Raw genomic sequence first — 22764 nt, forward strand, 5'->3', positions numbered from 1 at the left:
TGTCACAATTTTAGCTTGGGGGTATAGGAGAGTTACTTGGTTTTGGCTTGGTTTTTGCTTTGAAATGCACTTTGAAGTGTTATATGGACAGGTGGGTGCCTTCCTAAATCATGTCCAATCAATTTAATTTGCCACAGGTGGACTCCAAATTCTAGAGACCTCCCAAGGATGATCCAAGGACACAGGATGTATCTGAGCTCAATTTGGAGTGTTGTTTGCAAAGGGTCAAAAATCCTGAAATACATGAGAGTTCAGTTTTCCATTTCTTGTACTTAATTGGTACAAATAAAAAAAGTGATTTTGCTATTTCATTATGGGCTATTGTGTGTTTCTAATATATAGTGCAGTCTAAAACTATTTGCACAGTGACCAACATTTTTGGGGTATTCCAGCGCTTTATATTAGAAATGGAACTAATAGGATAATACATGTCTGTACCAGTAAAACATGCCATCATGAGGCTGAAAAATCTAAATTAGAGACCATTTGTGATGGTAATTCCATCGATCGACACTCTTAAAGGAGTAAGAAACAGAGACAAATTATCTTGGCACAAGTTAACCATTTTAATATTATTTGCAAATAAGAGAGACGTGTCAACCGCTTACAAACATAATCGTCAGAGGAGTCTCTGACTTAACACATGAACAATCCGTATTTATTACAGTTAAAAGGGGTGTGGTAAGTGGTTGCCCATCTGTCTTGTCAATACAACACAGGTTTTTACTCAAAGGGTGGGCTGTCCCCCCACCTTATCCTTCTCAACTCCTGAGTCACAATGTCTAAACAATCCACAGAGACACAAAAGGGTTATACAGATTTACTGATTTACGAGTAACCCTCTAATCCGCTGGTGCCGGTCAAGGATGTCTCCTAGGCAAACACCAGATCCCTCTCGGCATCTTTAACTAGTAACCCATTTATACATGTATAGGGCGACCAAGTATACATCAGTGCAAGAATTTCCACAACGCATTCCAAAACATTAAGTACAGTGGGGAGAACAAGTATTTGATATACTGCCGATTTTGCACGTTTTCCCACTTACAAAATATGCAGAAGTCTGTAATTTTTATCAAATACTTGTTCTCCTCACTGTATGCTTTTCTGATGTATCAAATACTTATGTCATGCAATAAAATGCTAATTAATTACTCCAAATGGTATTTTGTTTTACATTGCCAAACTGCTAGTGACTGCAGACAACATGTAATAGTAAAAACAAAGCAAGGGAAGAAACCCTATCCAGAGATCTTGTGGTATATATTTTACAGTAAGCTCCTATGAGTGCAAAAGTCATTAGCTACTCTAGCCATTTGGAAAGCAAATATTGCTCTAGAAACAAGAAACCAGGCAAGCCTAGCCAGCCCGCAAAAAAAGTGTTGTTCGTTGTTGCTCTCCCGAAATTCAAAACCAGGTCGCACACATGAAAGGCTATGTCTTTAACCACTACGCCACCAAGCAATACATTTGCTATATATAGCAAAATGTATAACTCGACATTATATCATTTTCATTTAATCAACATGACGCCAAGTTTGAATATTTTGTTAGACACAAAATATTCAAACTTGTGGCTAACATTGTTTTAAACTGAGTAACATTTCTTATTAAGTTTTCCTCCACCACAAATAGTGTCTATGAACTGTATGGCTTTTGCCACTGGCCGTTTTACAGCTCATTAACCATTCGTGAATGACATTGATACATTTACTATTGTATCAATATAGGTGACAATAACTGACTTTTTCGTTAAGTGAAAAGACAAGAGAATATAACAGTAAACAGTTTCATTTTAGACTTCCCATAACGTAGCTACAGAAGGTTGTAACCAGCAAAGTTTTTGTCTATCCTGAACAAATCCTTTTTTGCCACTTGCCGTTTTAACAGCTAATTAGCCATTAGTGAATTGCATTGATACAATATCTATCAATATAGGTGACAATAACTTACTTTTTTGTTAAGGGAAAAGACTAGAGAATCATGTAGCCAGCAAAGTGTTTGTCTGTTCTGAACAAATCTTAATATCCACCAGAACTGTTTTATTTTAGGCTTTCTATTACTTCGCTACATAGGGTTGTAGTCAACAAAGTTTTTGTCTGTCCTGAACCTCAGGCATAATGCGTTTTGACTGTTACGGGAGTCAAACACGAGACCTGTTGCTCCGGAGGACACGTCTTTAACCACTATGTTAGTCGGTGGCTCGGTCGTTCCTCTTCTAGGCTGGTGAGTTAGACATCCAAATACTTAGGTATTATTTTGTATCCATTATCTATAGATGTATTACTTTATCTCTAATTTCTTTAGAATGCTCTTTGGTCTTAATTTTCCCTCAGATTCACATCCTGGCCAATGATCCTTCAGAAAATATGACAACAAATATTATAGATTACAGGTGACGGCTAATAGTAAGGTAACTGTCCTCATCAGGTCAATTTCCTTCATTTGTGTCAACTTTTGCCGTATTGCGTAAGCAAGTTAGGAGCCATTTGTAGTCTTAAGATATTTTGTGACTACAGCCCTATGGGTTCAATATGCTGTGCAATACTGATGTGGTTGAGCCTCCAGAAACACAAGACTATGGTTCTGCTGGAACAAAATGTAGGTTTAGCACAGCCTTCAGTTCCAAGTGTACTTAGAGGCAAAACCTAAAGACCATTTCTCGCTACAGGGTCATGCAGGTGTAACATACCCTTTGTGCAACCATTTAATGGAATGGTTCTCAGTTGAACAGACAGATGACAGAGAGGTACTGCTTTTTAATGTTTGTTTTTTCTTTATCTGCAAATGTTGAAACTGAGAAATGTTGAAAAAGAAATGCCCCCTTTGAATTTGATGCTAACAACACATTTAAAAAAAGCTGGGACAGGGGGAACAGAAGAAAGAAAGTTGTGTAATGCAAAAAAACACCTGGTGGAAACATCTCACAACTGGCAGTAATTGGCAACAGGTTAGTAACCTGATTGGGTATTAAAAGTGCATCCCAGAGAGAATGAGTCTTTCAGAAATAAATATGGAGTGGGGTTCACCATGAAAGACTCTGTGAAAGACTGCACAGGCAAATAGTGTTACAATTTAAGAATACAATTTGTCAAATGTCAAATTGCGAAGAGTTTGGGGATAACATAATCTACATGACTGCAATCCAGACCTGTTACCCATTGAAAACATTCGGCGCATTGAAAAATACCACAAAGGAGAGCCTGAACTTTTGAGCATCTGCAATCCTATATCAAGCAAGAATGTGAAAATATTTAAATCTATATAGCCATAGTTCTCGTCAGTTCCCAAATACTTAGTATGGTTCAAAGATTTGATATAACACAGGTCAATATGCCCCTGTGCCAATTTTTTTGAAACGTGTTGCTGGTATCAAATTAAAAATGGGCATGAATGTTTCCCAAAACAAAAAGATTTCTCAGTTTCAACATCTGATATGTTGTCTTTGTACAATTTTCAATTAAATATAGGGATAAATGAGTTGCATATAATTGCATTCTGTTTTTATTTGCAACTTTTATTTTACTGATTTCTTCCATAATTATTATGAACAAACACCTACAATAAAGTGTTAACACATGCTCAAGATTGTAAAATAATTTTGGAAGACAAAATTAAAATAATCTCAAACTAACTTGCATTGACTGTGTTTAGATTTTATCTTTAAATATGTCAAGTATTGTTAAAAATGTACAATCTAAAATACAATAATGAATCTAGTTTTGTAGAATTACAGTACAAACCTTAAATTAATTGAATATTTAAACTACTGTACTGGTTAACAGTAGACGTTTCTTAAATTCTCAAAATATGTTATGGAAATTTCTTGAACTGATGTATTCTCATTGATTAAAGTATTGAGTCCTCATGTTTAGATAAGAATAGGAATGTTGGTTGTGCTGTGGTAAAGGAAGTATGAGGTGGCGAGGTTAAAGTAAATCTTCAGAAGGATGGGGGTAGATGCAGACCAAGGGGTTTTAGGACAGGATAGAGGAAGATACACAACAGTAAGTGTTATGGCAGGAACGATAAGGTGGTGGGGGGACAGCCCACACTTTGGGTGAAACCTAGGATTGTGATAGAACAAAGGGAATTCATTTTATTGACATGGGACAGCTGGGCAGTATCTTATCACACCCCTTTTCCCCCTATAATTACTGATGATTGTCCTGTATTAATTTAGAGACTCCTCAGATTATTTTCCTGTTAGCTTTTGATGCATCTCTCTATTTGCAAATAAATTATTAATTGTGCCAAGATAATTTTGACTCTACTTACTTAAAAAGTTCTGATCGATGGAATTACCACCACAAATATATGCTTTAAGATTACTGTGAAATATCCTCAACTGAAAACATACTGAAGAAATACAAAATAAATTGATTCAGTGGGGAGAACAAGTTACACTGCCGATTTTGCAGGTTTTCCTACTTACAAACCATGTAGAGGTCTGTAATTTTTATCATAGGTACACTTCAACTGTGAGAGACATAATCTAAAACAAAAATCAAGAAAATCACATTGTATGATTTTTAAATTATTAATTTGCATTTTATTGCATGACATAAGTATTTGATCACCTACCAACCAGTAAGAATTCTGGCTCTCACAGACCTGTTAGTTTTTCTTTAAGAAGCCCTCCTGTTCTCCACTCATTACCTGTATTAACTGCACCTGTTTGAACTCATGTCATGTCATCATCTTCCGCTCATCCAGGAAGGCGTTCCGGAGGCATCCGAAACAGATGTGGAGGAGCAGCGGCTCTACTCTGAGCTCCTCCCAGGTGACGAGCTTCTCACCCTATCTCTAAGGGATCGCCCAGCCACCCTGCGGAGAAAGCTCATTTCGGCCGCCTGTATCCGGGATCTTGTCCTTTCGGTCATGATCCAAAGCTCATGACCATAGGTGAGAGTAGGAACGTAGATTGACCGGTAAATCGAGAGCTTCGGCTTGCGGCTCAGCTCTTTCTCCACCACGACAGACCGATACATCAACCGCATTACTGCAGAAGCTGCACCGATCCGTCTGACAATCTCCCATTCCATCCTTCCCTCACTCGTGAACAAGACCCCTAGATACTTAAACTCCTCCACTTGAGGCAGGCACTCTGTTTGAACTCGTTACCTGTAAAAAAGACACGTGTCCACATACTCAATCAAACAGACTCCAACCTCTCCACAATGGCCAAGACCAGAGAGCTGTGTAAGAACATCAGGGATAAAATTGGAGACCTGCACAAGGCTGCGATGGGCTACAGGACAATAGGCAAGCAGCTTGGTTTGAAGGCAACAACTGTTGGCGCAATTTTAGAAAATGGAAGAAGTTCAAGATGACGGTCTCCCTCGGTCTGGGGCTCCATGCAAGATCTCACCTCGTGGGGCATCAATGATCATGAGGAAGGTGAGGGATAAGCCCAGAACTACACGGCAGGACCTGGTCAATGACCTGAAGAGAGCTGGGACCACAGTCTCAAAGAAATCCATTAGTAACAGACCATTGCCGTCATGGATTAATATCCTGAAGTGTACGCAAGGACCCCCTGCTCAAGCCAGCGCATGTCCAGGCCCGTCTGAAGTTTGCCAATGACCATCTGGATGATCCAGAGGAGGAATGGGAGGTCATGTGGTCTGATGAGACAAAAATAAAGCTTTTTGGTCTAAACTCCACTCGCCATGTTTGGACTCAGAAAAAGGATGAGTACAACCCCAAGAACACCAACCCAACCATGAAGCATAAAGGTGGAAACATCATTCTTTGGTGATGCTTTTCTGCAAAGGGGACAGGACGACTGCACTGTATTGAGGGGAGGATGGATGGGGCCATGTATCACGAGATCTTGGCCAACAACCTCCTTCCATCAGTAAGAGCTTTGAAGATTGGTAATGGCTGGGTCTTCGAGCATGACAACGACCCAAAACACACAGCCAGGGCAACTAAGGAGTGGCTCCGTAAGAAGCATCTCAAGGTCCTGGAGTGGCCTAGCCAGTCTCCAGACCTGAACCCAATAGAAAATCTTTGGAGGGAGCTGAAAGTCTGTATTGCCCAGCGACAGCCCCGAAACCTGAAGGATCTGGAGAAGGTCTGTATGGAGGAGTGGGCCAAAATCCCTGCTGCAGTGTGTGCAAACCTGGTCAAGAACTACAGGAAACGTATGATCTCTGTAATTGCAAACAAAGGTTTCTGTACCAAATATTAAGTTCTACTTTTCTGATGTATCAAATACTTATGTCATGCAATAAATTGCAAATTAATTACTTAAAAATCATACAATGTGATTTTCACACCTCCAGGTACTTAGAAACACTTACATCCGTGGTCTCATCGAGGAGGAGGCTGAAATGCTGGTCACCCATATCTGCAACCAACTCTTTCAGAAAGTATGGTGCTAGAACACCATTAATCATTTCTGTGCACTTTGTCCTGTGCATTTTGAAGTGGGTAGCAGCAGTGGAGTCTGAGAAAGCAGCTCTACATGCTTCTCCAATGTGATCAGATGCCAGCATGGAACAGTGTTCAGCGATAGCTAATGCCATGGTGGCCTCATCCTTTTTTGCAGAGTACATTTCTTTTACCATAAATGGCAGCTTGTTTTGGGTGGTACTTTTATAAGGCTTTGCCTTTTGAGTATGTTTTTGAGTAGTCGTGTTTTTTTTAAAATTAGCCTTACAATACAGGTATGCCCATGTATCATCTCCAATAAATGGCTTCAACCAGCCTTTGAATTTAGGGTTTGATTCCCATTTAGGGTTTTGTAATGTACAGTTTAGACTGAGACATGACGAGCTAGCCAGCTAGATGTTTAGCTTATGTCACAGAGAGGCACACACAGTGGACGATGTGAGTGACTGAAGCTGTGTGAGTCAAATGCAGTGATATATTTTTGTGCAGTGATTTAATTAAGACAAAGAACATTTTATATTTACATCCCGCCCTGAATGTAAGCCAGGGCGGGGTCAGCCAGCGGCGGCTTCTTGCATGCATGATTCATTTGCAGTGTCTGGAGGCGGAAGGGTGAACAACTGAGGGACTGTTGCGAGAGGACTGGGCCCCCCGTGGGTGCTTTGGGACAGGAGAGGGGCCAATGGCAGTACCTGCTGCTCGTTGAGAAGAGTAAGAACAATACATGCTTTCATGTCAGAGTCTCCAAAAAGTCTCCAATAACACCATTTGTCGCTAGTCGATTTTTTGAAAGAAAGTTGCTAGAGGGGTTTGAATACCCGTTAAATACAGCAAATTGGCAACACTGGTCACAATTATGAGAAAGAATGTCAACATTTTTAGACTAGCGACGCCTCTGGGTTGTCATATCCATGGTTTTGATGCAAATTGGACAACCTTTCAAACAATGTAGCCGGTGAAAAGTAATTGGTCGCTGGTTGCGGGTTTTTGGGCTACTTCTGAACTTCACCACCCTCGTACCATTTCTGTCTTTATGTGCTATATCGTGGGTTTCTATGCTGTTATTATAGACAGAAATCAGCTACGGTAGGAACCGCAGCTTCACATGCGTATACTGCAAACAAATTCTTTTTTCAAGCATTTTGGGCTGGTTTTGAGCTGGTTGACCTGGAAATATTTGCTTAACCTGGCAACACTGCTATCATCACATGCAATCTCGGATGATAATAATACTGTGTTTACAATTTATATTTAAAACTGCTTAATTTTGGTGAGGCTCACAGTCAGACAACGAAGAATACATTTTTAAATCTGTTACACAGGTTCTTCACATACAAATCACTGTTCACATGAAACAGCCTTGCTCAATAGCTGGTACAGGTGAGGAACCGAGAAGACTGGTTGATTTAGCCTAACTCATTAATTGGTTTTATGCCAATGAGAGAATTTCCTGCTCCATGTTTCTCTGCGCTGCAGAATTTTTGTTGAAGGTGGCTAGTTGTCATTTAAGAATTACTAAAAAGCTACAGCAAAAAGTATCTCTTGGTTCAGTGCATACTAGCTTCTGCCACCTGTCTATGAAAAAAAAAAGTACTTAACTGGGGAAGAAGGCAATTTACTAGATTCCTCTGGTAGTGAAAGAAAATTTGCTTATTTCTGCACAGTTGCTACACATAAACGTCCTCTATTAATTTTAACACAGTACATTTTATCTCACAGTGTTAAATGTAAACTCACCAGGAACATTAGTAAACACAGCTTATAATTACATTGATTAGACAGTGTATCCTACATTTGTTGTGAATCTACTCTGATTTGTGAGTATTATAGCCTATTTTTGTCCATTCTTCCTGTGTGCTTCAAAGGTGTGCAAAGTTGTGTTACTCTATTCCCTTTTGTGAAGTAGTTCATTCACTTTTGTGAATTATCATGGCAAAATGTCATTTGCTATTAACAAATTGTCTCATTTTTTATTTAAAACTGACCAGGACGTGAACACTTTTCATGCATAATTGTATAATGAACTGGCATTTCTTTGGTTTGAAGAACGTTCATCACTAGATGACCAGAACTGTCAAAGAATCTCAAGCTATGCAGTCTTCGGCAAGATGGCATAATCAGCAGCTGCACTATTAAAGTGCTCTTGTACAAAGTCTCTCAAAGTAGTTTTTTTATCCCCTCTGAACTTTTAGACTTATACCTATGAATAATAAGAATTAGAGATATATTATTTCTCAGTCAAAGATTATTGAGAGTCCTCTTCACTGGTCATCAACAATGGAAGTTGAACACGGCTATGCAAAGGTGAGTCAAATGGACACCGACAGAATGGTTGAGGAATCTGGAAGATGTATGATTCCATGCCCTGTACTCAATCTAAAGGGGCTTATCCTCAAAAGGTGAGCAATAAATGTCACTACTGTATCTATTTTTTTAATGTTTAATATCTTATTTAAACTATTTAATTACTCATTTGAGTCTGAAAGACAACTGAAGATCTGAATTTCATGCCATGACTTTTGCCAAAAACATGTTTATTCACTGTGATAACCTTCTGCTACAGCTACACTAAATCTGTCAACGTGAAATCCTGAGGCCAGTTTCACAGACATGGATTTAGCCTAGCCTAAGACTGAGAAATCAAATTCAAATAGAAAACTCCACTGAGCTTGTTTTTTTAGTCCTAGACTAGGCTTAATATGTGGTGTCCAAGTGTTGGTGGATTTACTGTGTACACTTGGTTACACATATTGAACAGTTCCATTTTACATCCAGCTGTTCATATACATACTGTATTATAATTTTCTGGTTTCCAGGCATTTTCTGTATTGGGAAAAGGGAGTTCAGGGGGGAAATCCCTGTAAGTCTTAATATCCTGGTTACTGCCGATAAAGAGGCTTTTTCATCAGCATCGAAAGTTCGAAGTTCCTTCAAAAACACCCTTTTAAAAAGGTGATTTCACCTTGCCTCAGAAAGATCACCACCGATCCCAATCAAAATGAGGTTCAGGTGTGTAATAGGTTTGGTGAGTGTGATGCACTGCTTTCTGTTTTAATAGACTAAAAGTAGTTGTCACTTATTTTGGCTTCAAAGCCATGATTGATTTGAATGTGGGACTTTTTAGCTGAAAAGAGATATCAAATGGATGAACATGAGCCAAGAGTGCAACTTCAAAATCTACTCTGCTTTACTGGCATTGAGACAGCCCCTGATGTTGTCAGAAAACCACAACAGACTAAAATTCCAAATGCCACATCTAGGCCTTTTGTTTAACTCTTGTTCATTAATGTAACAATGACACAGACCTGGCTTAGAACCAGCAGGGCAACCAATTGTCCATTTAAGGGCACATTGTTCAGAAATGGTTTGAGGAACATGATGAAGAGTTGTGTTTCCTCTGCCTCCAAATTCTTCAGATCTCAATCCGACTGAGCATCTGTGGGATGTGCTGGACCAACCAGTCTGATCCATGGCGGCTCCACCTTGTAACTTACAGGATTTGAAGGATCTGTTACTTATGTTTTGGTGCCAAATGGTGGTATTCCTAGGGATTCCGGGAGGAGGTGTTTGCTTGTAGCTTGTGCAACATGCTCAATAGTACAGACGGTACCTCTGCCTACAGTCCCTTATACAGAGCTTAGAATTTGACCTAGGGTTGGTTAGCTAAATACAGGTAAGATCCCACCTTTGAAACAAGGACAACCTATTGTAGTCTCAGCTGTGCAACTGGCCACATAATATATACGTTCTGAGGTACACAGACACAAGCGGTCAAAACACAACCAATCAAACATTTTAGAACACCTCAACTTTCCCAGTTTTTATAGAAATTCCAACCATTTAACGTCTTAATGTACTCTTCAGTACTATAACCCAAAGCTATAGATTTTAACGTAAATGGAAGAAATAGGGGAAGATGGATGTTTTACAAATCAAATCATGTAGCTGATTGAAGGTTAAGATATATACATAAATGATGGTTTTTCCCAGCTCCCTACTCTGGGTAAACTGCCCATGAGCCATCAGTATGGTTATAAATCCAGAAATTATTTTGTATTTTAATCAAGATTGAAATTTGTGTGTACATTTTTCATTTTCTGTTGAGAACAAATATACACCATCACACAACACTTATATATTTTTTCTGTAAGTAATGATGAGCTTGTGAACGAGGCCAGTAATATATACCGGCAGACTGGTTAATATCCTACTGCAGGAGCTGCCTATGTCCAGATGTGTTTCTCTTGTTAGAACCAATAGCAGTCCTTAGGGGGGAGCATTAGCCAGGTTTCACTGGCTCCCCTTGTCCAAATATTCCAGGTTGGGTGCATCCAGCCTCTGTTCCTGATCCTTATTCTTAGTAAACTCCTTCAATAGGTCCATGATCTCACCTGCGTAAACATTAGGTACGGGCTGTGCCTCTGTTGAGATTAGGGAAAGACAGAAAACATTCAGTTAAATCCAAATTACTTTATACACAATGGGCATGTTGGTTCACCACAGTGCTTAGAAAGTCATCAGATCTGCTTGAAAAACATAGCCATTTCTAAAGAACTGCATATTGCAATCTGGAAATAATTTTCTGTTTGATTTTCTGAAATGTTATGTTAAAACTAGGCAAGCCTAGTTCAGCTGGACCGCAAAATAAAGTATTGCCCTCTTGGGATTTGAACCCAGGTCACCCACATCGTAGGCTGTGTAGCTAACCACTACCACTGAGCTCTGTTTGGCAGTTGTAAGTATAGCCTCATGTTTATGAACAAATCCAGCTAATTGGCCATTTGTGAATGATATTGATACAGTTAAACTGACTAACATTTCTTACTAAGTTTACATCCACCACAAATAGCATCTATGAACTGTTAGCTTTTGCCACTAGCCGTTTGAACAGCTTATTGGCCAGTAATAGGCTTTACCAGTATCTACTAACTTACTGGAATAGTCATAGGAATTGAGCAATTGCTAGCGAGTCTGCCAAAGCTATTTCATTTTATGGCATAAGAACGTATTGTTTGCTTTCCTAGCATAACAAAAAAAATCTTTATGAATAATCATAAGAATTGAGCAATTCCTAACGAGACTGAAGATGAACTTTTCCATGCTAGAAACAATTTCTTCAGTTTGTGTTGGAAAAAGAAGGGTTCATTTCCAAGAGAAAACAAATATCCACTCAGAATTTCTCTTTGGTAATATCTTGATAAAGATGATCTAGCATTGTTCAACGCTCATTGGGAAGCCACTCAGATTTTGAATAGAAGGCACCAGCCAACATTGACTTCAATTAGAGCAACATTTTGGAATGACATTACAATCAACCAAGCACAAATTGTCTTGTAATAGGAGGGACAACTGTATGACACCTCAAGGCCCTCTAGAGGGCCTAAATACGCATCACTAATTTGAGTATTTGTTTTTATGTTATTGCGTTCATATATTTTTCTTTGTAAAGCACATTGAAATGCTTCAAAGTATGAATTGTTCTATATAAATAAACATGCTTGCTAATTCAAAGCCAATAGCGAGCATTATCTTGTTTTCTTTCATTTCAGCCTAGCTAGCTGTCTAGCTTTTTGGAGTGAGTGTACTTAAGGATGGTGGTGGCCCGACTGTCAGCCCTGGCTTTGATTGAAAAATAACTTATTTTGGATTTAAAATCAAAAGACAAGCTATGTGAACCTGCCATTATCCCATTTCATAAGGAAGGACAGAAGAATGGACAACATTTTTAAATGATCATAATCATAATGGTGAGTAGACTTGTTGCCATCTCGTTCATATCATGTTGAATACAATGTGTAAAATATTACGTCAACTTTAGATCACTGGTTGTGTTGAGGTAAAAACAAAGGTATTGACGTTGCAATTGGTAGTACTTGTTGTGATGCATGTTTTTATTGTAGCATGCTGGACATTGAATATAGTACAAAAAAAATTCTCTCTGACAGCATATACTTTCTGTGGCCTTGAAAGTGAGTAGTGGTGTGGTTGAATTTATTTCCACTACTATTTGAGTGACTGTTTTGGAAACGACAGCCGTATTTACTTCTAACATGGTTCCTGCTATCGATATTTGCAACCTTTGTGTACATTGCTACTTCTGTGAGCCACAACCAAGGTGTGGCTTTGGACCATTTTACTCTAGCATTAAAGAACTGCTTCACTTACATAAGTCTGCAAAAGAAAGGTCTCAAGTCATGCTCTGTATACACAGGCATCCAAGTTTTCTATGTATGAGGTCAAATCATTTTCCACTACCAAGGGCCTAGCTCCAATAGTCTTGGTTCGCCACTGGATGAACTGATCATGTCTCCACACCAACAAAGGGAGTTATTGAACCGGCAGACATCAAGCTCAGGTCTGTTTACTATAGAAATACACTTGGCTTATCGTGGCACACCTCAATCTTGAGTCTCATTACTATAGAAATGCACTTGGATGCAGTTTTACAAGTCTCTTTTTTCTCATCTTTTAATCTGGCCAACTGAACAATGCATTTCACCTGCCTGCGCATTCCGATGTTTCCACACGGGCCAAAAGAACATCTCTTCCAACTTTTTGTATCACTATAAAATTACAAAACTGCAGGGGACAAACATGCAATGTTTCAGAAAGTGGAGGGGTCATGTCTACCAAAAGGATCACAATAATTGGCAGCCGCAGGAATTTCTATGAACCAAATCTAAGAGACTAATTTTCCCATTGGTATACATATATTTTTCAGTTCATCTTAGTCATTACGAACAATCAAGTGGTCATTCATGACTTCCTGTTTAAATGTAGCATAATAATAAGGTGAAACATGCCAAACTCATCTATCAACATGTGTACGATCACACAAAACAAATGAGACAAAAGGTCATTTGAAAACTTGTCTATGAAGATGTAGCTACACACCTGAAAAAAAAACATCTCTACTATTGGGGCAATAATCACAAAATGTAAATCAACCTAAGGAGGAAGAAATCTACCTGAAGGAGGACCTTAATGTATTTTCCCTCTACACATTGAGAAGGATGGTTTGAAAAGTAAAACATTTTTCATGGACAACAGTTGGAGAACAGCAAATCTCCATTTTACAATCATCTTAATGCCAACAAGCTATTTAGACTCCTTGCCAAGATAGAGCCTCTGGTCTAATCTGATTGTTGAATGTCTCCAATGTTGTTTAGTAAACTCCAGGTATTGATAATTGCCTTGATTAGGTTCATGTCACTCAAACCATCTTCCTCACAGCATGAGGGCAAAATACCCTTGGAACCACTTCCAGGTAGGTTTATCACAACTTCAGTTGATTTAAACTTCTTATAGAATTCTGAAGGGTACTGTGAAATTGTCCAATTAACATTGAGATATATAACTGAATCAATTTCCCCCATCACTGGTATTAAAGGACTTGTGGTAGTATGTAGATCACAGTCAATTATTTTAGTTGATAAAAGAATAAGAAACTGAACTTCTCTCCTCACCTGTAGCCCAGTAGTAGATGTCCCAGTCGTTGCTAGGCTCATTGATAAGTCGGTCATACTGTCTCAATTGGGTCTCACTCATTGTGTTAAGATATTTTTTGGCAAACAGGCTGAAAGAGGAAATAAAATGTTTGAGTGTAATGTGCAGGTATTTGGTTTATGGTATCTAAGACTCAGATACACATATTTTAATTTGCAACCAAATGTAATTGTGCGTCAGCCACAAAAGAAGTGTCTTTAAAACTGATGGTTTATAAATGAATTATATTTGCAGTAGGATCTGTATCTCAATTGAAGACTCAATATAGAACTATATTATGATTAGTGGTCCACTCACCTCAGCAATATGCAATTCTCCAACATGCCCCTCTTTCGGCTTTGGAAGAGTAGGCGCCGTCTCTTCATGTCCATGGTCTCGCCATCCTTCTCTGTCCAGGGAGGAAGGGGAATCTCAATTAGGTCACCCCTAGAGTCATCAGATGCTTCTCCTTTGTAACCCCGTGTAGAAACAGGGCATGCCAATGTTGGTCTCAATACCACCTGGTATACCCTGTTCACCACCTGGAAAAAACACACATCATCATTACCAATAACTTGAGAAATGGTACCCAACAAAATAGAGATGGCTGTATTGCAAGAAACTGCTGTCCTGATACTATCTCGGGGAAAAAATGTAAAAGCTATTTCAATGGGAAGCTTTAAAATACTATTAAAACATTTATGCTAGTTATGTTGTGAAAAAATCTAAGTTGAGGCTGTTTGATAATGTCAAGTAGAATATACTGATGCAATTTGAGATTAATATCTAAAAATTTGAAAAAGCCATTTTAAAACAAAACTTTATATATTAACTAAAAATACATATACTATTCTGTGAAAAAACTTGAGTTGAGGGTATTATATAATGTAATGTAGAATCTAATGACATTTTGAAACAGCTATTGCAAAAGCAAATGTAAAATATTTGCTGAAAATACATACTTGGTATATCAGGAAAAAACAAAGTTGACTCTGTTTGATAATATCATACAGAATATACTGATATTTCAAAATGCGAAAAAGCTACTTCAAAACAGAAACTTTCAAATATGAGCAAAAAAAATCCATGCTTGTTATTTAGTGAAAAATCCAATTAGAGGCAGTTAGATAATGTCATATAGAATATACTGATGCGATTTGGGATGAAAATGTCCACATTTCAAAATTGAAAAAGCTATTTCAAAAGGAAACTTTAAGATATTATCTTATATATACTGATTATTTAGTAGTTGAGTCTGTTAGATAATGTCATGAACAACATGTTGTAGTGATTTCTGATATCTCCATCAATAGAAACATCTATTTCAAGTAATAAGCTACCAACTGTATCACAAAAACCCATCATTCTTAGGAAAGCACTTCTATCCCTAAAAACTTGGTTCACTGGCACGTAGATATAACCTTGCCTCGCACGCGGTAGACCAGACAATTTTACCCGTACTTGTGAGTAGTCCAATGTGTGAATATGAACTCTGTACCGCGGTCGTTTCTATCAATCTAGCTGCAGTTAACCTTGACGTTAGCTAGGTTACCCCAAAATAAGCTAGCTACCTACTACATTCGTATTAACTTACCAAACTTACTCTTTTAACGAGGACCCCCAGCATTATATATATTTTCCTTGTGATTAATGGGCTCCACGGCGTTTGATACTGTTCGGATCTTTTCAACACTCACTGCATCGGAACAATGTTCAGAGAAGAGTTACAAAACACTTCTGGTCATGTGACGCAAGGTGTTAAAACAATTAGTCACGTGATATTGAACGAAACCTGTGTTGTAGTGATGGGAACTTCAACTCTTTTCACTGACTCGGATCTTTTCGTGTCGTTCAGTAAAAAGAACGAATCTTTTGAATCATTTCGTTCATTTGAGGCAGTAATGCCCGTATATCTTTTATTATCTATGCCCAGTAATGTCCATGGAAGCACCCCGCCTCCCCGCAGCAAACGAATGCCCATCGTTCAATGAACGATAAAAAATAAACGCCTCAGTCCTTAATAAGTCTTTCTTACTCAGGCATATAGATCCTTTTTGTGTTGGTAAACAATTACGACGTATTTTATGGGCAGGGCCGAACTGGTGGCAGAAAGTGACAGTTAGCACCTCTTTAAAACATATAGGAATATGGGATTCTCTTTTGTTTATATTTGTGTGTATATATACACACACACAGAAATTGAGACTCATCAGACCAGGCAACATTCTTCCAGTCTTCAACTGTCCAATTTTGATGAGCTTGTGCAAATTGTATCCACAGGACTGCTGCATACTGGATGTTTTTCCCTTTTCACACCATTCTTTGTAAACCCTAGAAATGGTTGTGCGTGAAAATCCCAGTAACTGAGCAGATTGTGAAATACTCAGACCGGCCCGTCTGGCACCAACAACCATGCCACACTCAAAATTGCTTAAATCACCTTTCTTTCACATTCTGACATTCAGTTTGGAGTTCAGGAGATTGTCTTGACCAGGACCACACCCCTAAATGCATTGAAGCAACTACCATGTGATTGGTTGATTATATAATTGGATTAATGAGAAATTGAACACCCCTCCATGAACTGCCACCTTAACGTGTTGGAATGGTTTGAGTACCCGAGTGACCCTAGGAGCTGTCTTGTCTGGGTCTATATGCCCCTGGTAGGGTCTCCCAAGGCAAACAGGTCCTAGGCGACGGGTCAGACTAAGAGCGGTTCCAAACCCCTTAATGATGAGAAACATTTCTCATCCCATGGGGCCCGGCCGGGCTCAGCCCGAAGGAGCGACGTGGGGCCGCCTTCCCGTGGGCTCACCACCTACAGGAGGGACCATAAGGGGTCGGTGCGGAGAGGATCGGGTGGCTGTCGAAGGCAGGGGCCTAGACAACTCGATCCCTGGAAACGGAAACTAGCTATAGGGACGTGGAACGTCACCTCGCTGGCAGGGAAGGAGCCTGAGATTGTGCGTGAGGTTGAGAGGTTCCGACTAGAGGTAGTTGGGATCACCTCTACGCACGGCTTGGGCTCTGGAACCATACTCCTTGAGAGAGGATGGACTCTTCACCACTCTGGGGTTGCCCATGGTGAGAGGCGGCGGGCTGGTGTGGGTTTGCTTATAGCTCCCCAGCTCTGCCGCCATGTGTTGGAGTTTACCCCGGTGAACGAGAGGGTCATTTCCCTGCGCCTACGGGTCGGGGATAGGTCTCTCACTTTTGTTTGTGCCTACGGGCCAAACGGCAGTGCGGAGTACACAACCTTCTTGGAGTCTCTGGAGGGGTGCTGGAAAGTGCTCCGACTTGGGACTCTATCGTTCTACTGGGGGACTTCAACGCCCACGTGGACAACGACAGTGACACCTGGAGGGGTGTGATTGGGAGGGTGTTCCAGAGTGGTGTTCAGTTATTGGACTTCTGTGCTAGTCACAGTTTGTCCATAACGAACACCATGTTCAAGCATAAGGGTGTCCATCAGTGCACGTGGCACCAGGACACCCTAGGCCGCAGGTCGATGATCAACTTTGTTGTCGTTTCATCAGACCTGCAGCCTTGTGTCTTGGACACTCGGGTGAAGAGAGGGGCGGAGCTGTCAACTGATCACCACCTGGTGGTGAGTTGGATTCGATGGCGGGGGAGGAATCTGGACAGACTCGGCAGGCCCAAGCGTACTGTAAGAGTTTGCTGGGAATGTCTGGCCGAGTCTCCTGTCAGAGAGATCTTTAACTCCCACCTCCGGCAGAGCTTCGACTGGATCCCGAGGGAGGCTGGAGATATTGAGTCCGAGTGGACCATGTTCTCCACCGCCATTGTCGAAGCTGCCGCTCGGAGCTGTGGCTGTAAGGTCTCCGGTGCCTGTCGAGGCGGCAATCCCAGAACCCGGTGGTGGACACCGGAAGTAAGGGATGCCGTCAAGCTGAAGAAGGAGTCCTATCAGGCCTGGTTGGCTTGTGGGACTCCTGAGGCAGCTGACGGGTACCAGCAGGGCAAGTGGACTGCAGCCCGGGTGGTTGTGGAGGCAAAAACTCGGGCCTGTGAGGAGTTCGGTGAGGCCATGGAGAAGGACTATCGGCTGGCCTCGAAGAGATTCTGGCAAACCGTCCGGCGCCTCATGCTCTGTTTTAACTTGAGGACATGAGGCCTTGGATCACACTTCAGGAGTACCAGGCTCGAAAGATCGAGACGATACCTGACGATTCCAGGTGCCACTCCGCTGACCATTCCTCCCCCTGGATTGTCCCTGTCCTTGTCCATCTGGTCACGCTTCTGAACTGGATTATGTTGTATTGACTCTGGATACAGCCCACAAGCATTTATTAATTATTACAATTTGTACTATTAAAATATTCACCTGGCACAGCCAGAAAAGTACTGGCCACCCCTCACAGCCTGGTTTCTCAGTAAGTTTCTGACCCTTTTAGGATTTTTTACTAGCCACTGTGCATCAAAACTGTCGTTGCTTGCTCCTTGGGGCTTCAGGCTGGGTATTTTGAAGAAGCACTTTGTGACAACTGATTTATAAAATAAGTTTGATTGATTATTATGGACACTCTGGCTATTTTCCTCCTTTCTTCTTTTTTCTGCTCTGCTCACATGCCTGTTATTTTTATTTTTAAAACATTGCTGTCCATCTCATGTAGCAAAGCAGGCTCAGGCTAACTGAGTAAGCTACCTAACTTGTTTCTGGGTGCTGCCATGAGAAACAATACAGGACTGATCATTTGAGTAAGAGGACCTGGAATGAAGCAAATGATGGGTCTCAAACATAAACAATGTATTAGAAGGCATGATTTAATTTCAGTATGATAACACAATAAGATCTTAAAACAAAAAATAAATATATAAATAATATGTATTAATATATTTTTCACATTTTATTTCAGTTTGAATTTTCAAGGTGTCCTAGGCCTTCTAGAGCCATAGGTGGCTGCCTAACTTGCCTAATTGTAGCAATCGCTACTGCCTATGACATGCTTTCCTAAATCATCCAGAACATTAGAATGGATTCATGTGTTTAAAAAAGCAAACTGAAAGGCCCCACATGCAAAAGTCATATATTGGAAAACATATGTGTATTAAATGTGTATCTATATCAATGACAGAAATCTATACCAATGTCTATATCTATATTAATGACAGAAATCAAAATATAATATTTGTATTGAAATATTAGTTTAAGCCACACTATATGGGAAGTAAATACATTTTCACATGACAATCTAGATAGATGGGGTGTAATTTACACATACATTTCCCTGATTTATTTAAATGCATTTCATTTGTTAATGTATTTTTTGTATTCAACCAATATATTTATTGTTTCCGTTTCATCATATTCCAATATAACACGTTTTCGTATGTGGCAAAAGAAAAGTGTGATACGAATTCCACATTCTAATTTCCCTTTTCAATGCACACATACACCAAAACATTATGCAACTAGTCTTTTCCAACAGAATGAAAAAATACGTAAGTATGAAACATCTGATTGTTTCTGACCAGCAGATGTCATTGTCCAGTAAATATTAAGAGCGTTTCATAAAGACTTGATACAAATGTTTCGGTGTTTCGAATAGCCTCGTTCTGCCCATCATTACTAGACACTGAGGAATCCTAAAGTTGAGACCGGGGTGAAACGACGGAAAACGTCGTCTCTCCCCGTCATCGGCGAAACACTACTGATACGCCGGGGACATTACCACGTGATCAATGACGTCCAAATTTGATGGTGCTTCCGGGTCTCCTTAAAAACAAAACAAGTCTTATTCTGTGGGTTTGTTCAGCGGTTTGCAATAATATAATCCAGCTGCAGACTACGGGCCCACTCGCAATTTCAAACTGTTGTCACTTGAGTAACCTTAAGTAACGTTTGGCCAATTCCACCGTTGTTTACTTCCGTTTCATAACGTCCCTTACATTTACCTCTTGCAAAAACTAGCTTGTTAAAACCATTATACCATATACATATAGCGGCACAATTAATCCAATTATAATCGAAATTGCGATACTGACGTGCAATTTCCAGATCACCAATTTACGCGATTTTCAGCTCCAAAAAATGTGAATGAGATGCGCTTCACGCGAGGTAACAGGCACGTCCGTAATATTTTTTCGTAGGGGTGTTGTAGGTTTTTTGGAGATTACTTAACTGGACTATTTTTTTAATGCTTGTTGGATTTTCAATGTTAGTTTGAATTAACACTGCAACTGCTTGCGAAGATGTATAATTCAAGCTAACGTGGCACCAATATCGTCCCATACAGAATAGCGTGGTTATTCTATAGACTGAGATTATCTAAGAAGTTTACACCCATGTTTGAAAATCAACAGCAATTGCAATATTTGCAAAAAGAAAAAAAGGGGGAAAAAAGCATTTCAATGTTTTATCCAAATCATGCAGCCCAACACGTAATACAATTAAAAACAATACATGTAAAACCTACAACTAAATTATAACAATATGGAATACATTAGCATATCTAAATAGTATTATTCAACCCACTAACAATCTATAGCATCACTTCAGATAGACAAAACAAACTGTTTCCTATGATACAGCTATCCCAACTAAACATTCTGTACTGACTATGCATATTTCTAGTGTTAGCTCACAAACAGTATTACTGTTGTTTAAGCTAGACACCAAAACAACTTTGTTTCACCTGTTTATACCATCCTAACTCAAATCTCTTCAAAGGCCATACCAATTTCTAGTTGTGCATTGACAATGATTATATTATTTGAAAAGACATGTCAAAATGATCAGACAAACAATTTCCCAAGCATTCAAGCTCAACACCAAATCAACTCTTACAAATATTTTAAAGTGCAATAACAAGAGATTTAATCACTGTGAGATAACTTGTATAAATACACTATAAAAAAAAGCCTAATACACAGTCCACTCTCCTGCCCTAATTTGACTTTCTTGGCACTCCCCACGCTTCCCATTACTGGAGTATCCCATAGTCTTTAAAAAAACAGCACTCTGTAAATGGGACACAAATTTCTACCCTTGCAGCCCAGGGTTTCTTGTTGAGCTAAATCAAGAACAGAGGATTAGAATGCATATAACAATACTACCCAACACAGCATAACACACAAAACACGGGAATCGCAGACAGATTACTGTTACATATCAATCAACTGTGATCTAACATATTATAGTGCTGTACCTCTCCCACCCTGAACACAAGTTTGTTAAGTAAATATATTTTACTATTTCTAACTCACATTTAAAATGTCAAAAACATGTAATAATACTTTACAGTATAGTATGATAAGTGTTGATTGGTTCCTGAAAGTTGAATTACTTTTCTAAATTTATAAATTAGAATTTTCTATTTAGAAAATCCTCTCCAGCCAGCCAAAGTTGGCCAGCTTTCTAAACTCCTGAGTGCTCACCACATCCATCAAAGATTTGTAAGTTACCTGGTGGTGAACTGAACATAATGTGGATCAAATTTAGTAAAAATAAGTTGCCTGTTCGTGTAGAATAAACTGGTTAATATCTGTAGTAACTCATTTAGAGTCTATAGATTATGAGCACACCAGAGTTGTCCACGGAGACTCTTTAAATATGTTTATATATTCAAAAAACACCTGACATGTTGACAGTTTAATTCACAAACATCCAGATTTTTTTCATAACAACTGTAAGGCCTTTCATAACAACTGTAAAGATGCCAGTAGTTGTAAAGATGCCTCAAGTGAAGATGCCATTAATAGTTCCCTATAGCAATCCCATGATTAAGAGTATTCTGTACAGAGTATTTTTGGGATAATCAATGTTCTCCGGCTATTTTAAGAGTGAAATCACTACTGCAATAATTTTGCTCAAAGCCAACGTAAACATGTAACTACCTACATAACTTTCGTTATAAACAACGTGTAGCTACAGTACTACAGGTATCTACAGTAGCTAGCTATAGTACAGCAACAGTAGCAAACTCGAAACAATGGCGAGTTTTACAAGTGACTTGACACAGTCCCTTGGAAAAAAAACTATGCTACTAACTAGCTAGCGATTTCGACAGAAAATGTTTATGTATTTGAATGGTAACATTATCTATAAATTATCTTATGTTTAACAGTTTTCTTACCAATGTCATCTGCGAGCTTTCTGCATAAAACAGAAAATTAAATGACGAAACAGAAGTGACGAAACGGAGGTATGAGTTTTAGCCAGCCGAGTCTGCGTGGCTGCAGCTGGATGCCCATCGTTTGCATCCAAATATTGCTGCATTACCGCCACCTACTGTGCTGGATTGTGCTCTAGATTAGAGAAGGATCTTAATCTTTACTGTCTATACAACGAGACGTTTGAACTGTGCCTAAACATCCACAACTCTAAATATTATTTGAACACCAATTTTGTGTCCTTTATGCCATCAAACCTATTCTTAATATCTCTCCCTCTCATTGTGCACACATTATACCAACACATAATCCACTATTCCAATTTCCTGGAAAGTCAAACCTTGCTGTTAGATGCTATCATATGTAAGATGTAGTTCAAACAGCTGTGACCCACTCAAAGTTTAGTATTCACAGATTCCTCCATTTGTCTTCTAGTTGCACTCCTCCCATTGCCATCTATGTACTTTATTCTGAACAGATGCCTGTCTTTAGCGTCCCCATTCAACTGCTCCTGGCATCTCTACATCACGCAAGTTCATACTATAAATCTAGCCTCTGCTCTGCTCAAGGAGACTGCAGCGTCCACCTCCTCATTACCAAGGGCGTGTTTGAAAATCTTTTGGCTGCCTCATTCCTTTTCATGTCAACATGGGCTAGGACTCAATTACATTTTAACTGTACCTCACCCTTAGTGGATATAAAAAGTCATCACACCCCTGTTAAAATGCCAGGTTCTTGTGATTATCC

General features: G+C 39.4%; 1 protein-coding gene across 3 annotated transcripts; it reads right to left on the reverse strand.

Moving 5' to 3' along the window:
* Positions 1–9562: 9562 nt before the first annotated feature.
* Positions 9563–22054, reverse strand: sdhaf2 (succinate dehydrogenase complex assembly factor 2). 3 transcript variants are annotated; one of them, XM_010890496.3, is made up of 4 exons: positions 21981–22054; positions 14203–14426; positions 13866–13975; positions 9563–10820 (listed from the first exon to the last, which is right to left on the reverse strand). In XM_010890496.3, exons 1-4 carry the CDS (start codon positions 21987–21989, stop codon positions 10690–10692), a joined length of 474 nt encoding a protein of 157 aa, XP_010888798.1. In that variant the 5' UTR covers positions 21990–22054; the 3' UTR covers positions 9563–10689. The 3 variants fall into 3 exon arrangements, with proteins under 3 accessions (XP_010888798.1, XP_010888797.1, XP_010888796.1); XM_010890495.3 differs by lacking the exon at positions 21981–22054 and adding an exon at positions 15488–15631; XM_010890494.3 differs by lacking the exon at positions 21981–22054 and adding an exon at positions 15479–15631.
* Between the last annotated feature and the right edge of the window lie 710 nt (positions 22055–22764).

This window comes from Esox lucius, chromosome 2, assembly GCF_011004845.1.
Source record: "Esox lucius isolate fEsoLuc1 chromosome 2, fEsoLuc1.pri, whole genome shotgun sequence".
NCBI lineage: Eukaryota > Metazoa > Chordata > Actinopteri > Esociformes > Esocidae > Esox > Esox lucius.

What these genes read in the sequence shown, in the direction of transcription:
- sdhaf2 (XM_010890494.3), bottom strand. Translation starts at nt 15,511, where the DNA reads ATGCTGGGGGTCCTCGTTAAAAGAGTAAGTTTG. An exon ending in TCGTTAAAAGAGTAAGTTTG is followed by an intron (nt 14,427 to 15,478) that starts GTAAGTTAATAC and finishes TGTTTTTTCCAG; the next exon opens with GTGGTGAACAGGGTATACCA. An exon ending in GAGAATTGCATATTGCTGAG is followed by an intron (nt 13,976 to 14,202) that starts GTGAGTGGACCA and finishes TTCCTCTTTCAG; the next exon opens with CCTGTTTGCCAAAAAATATC.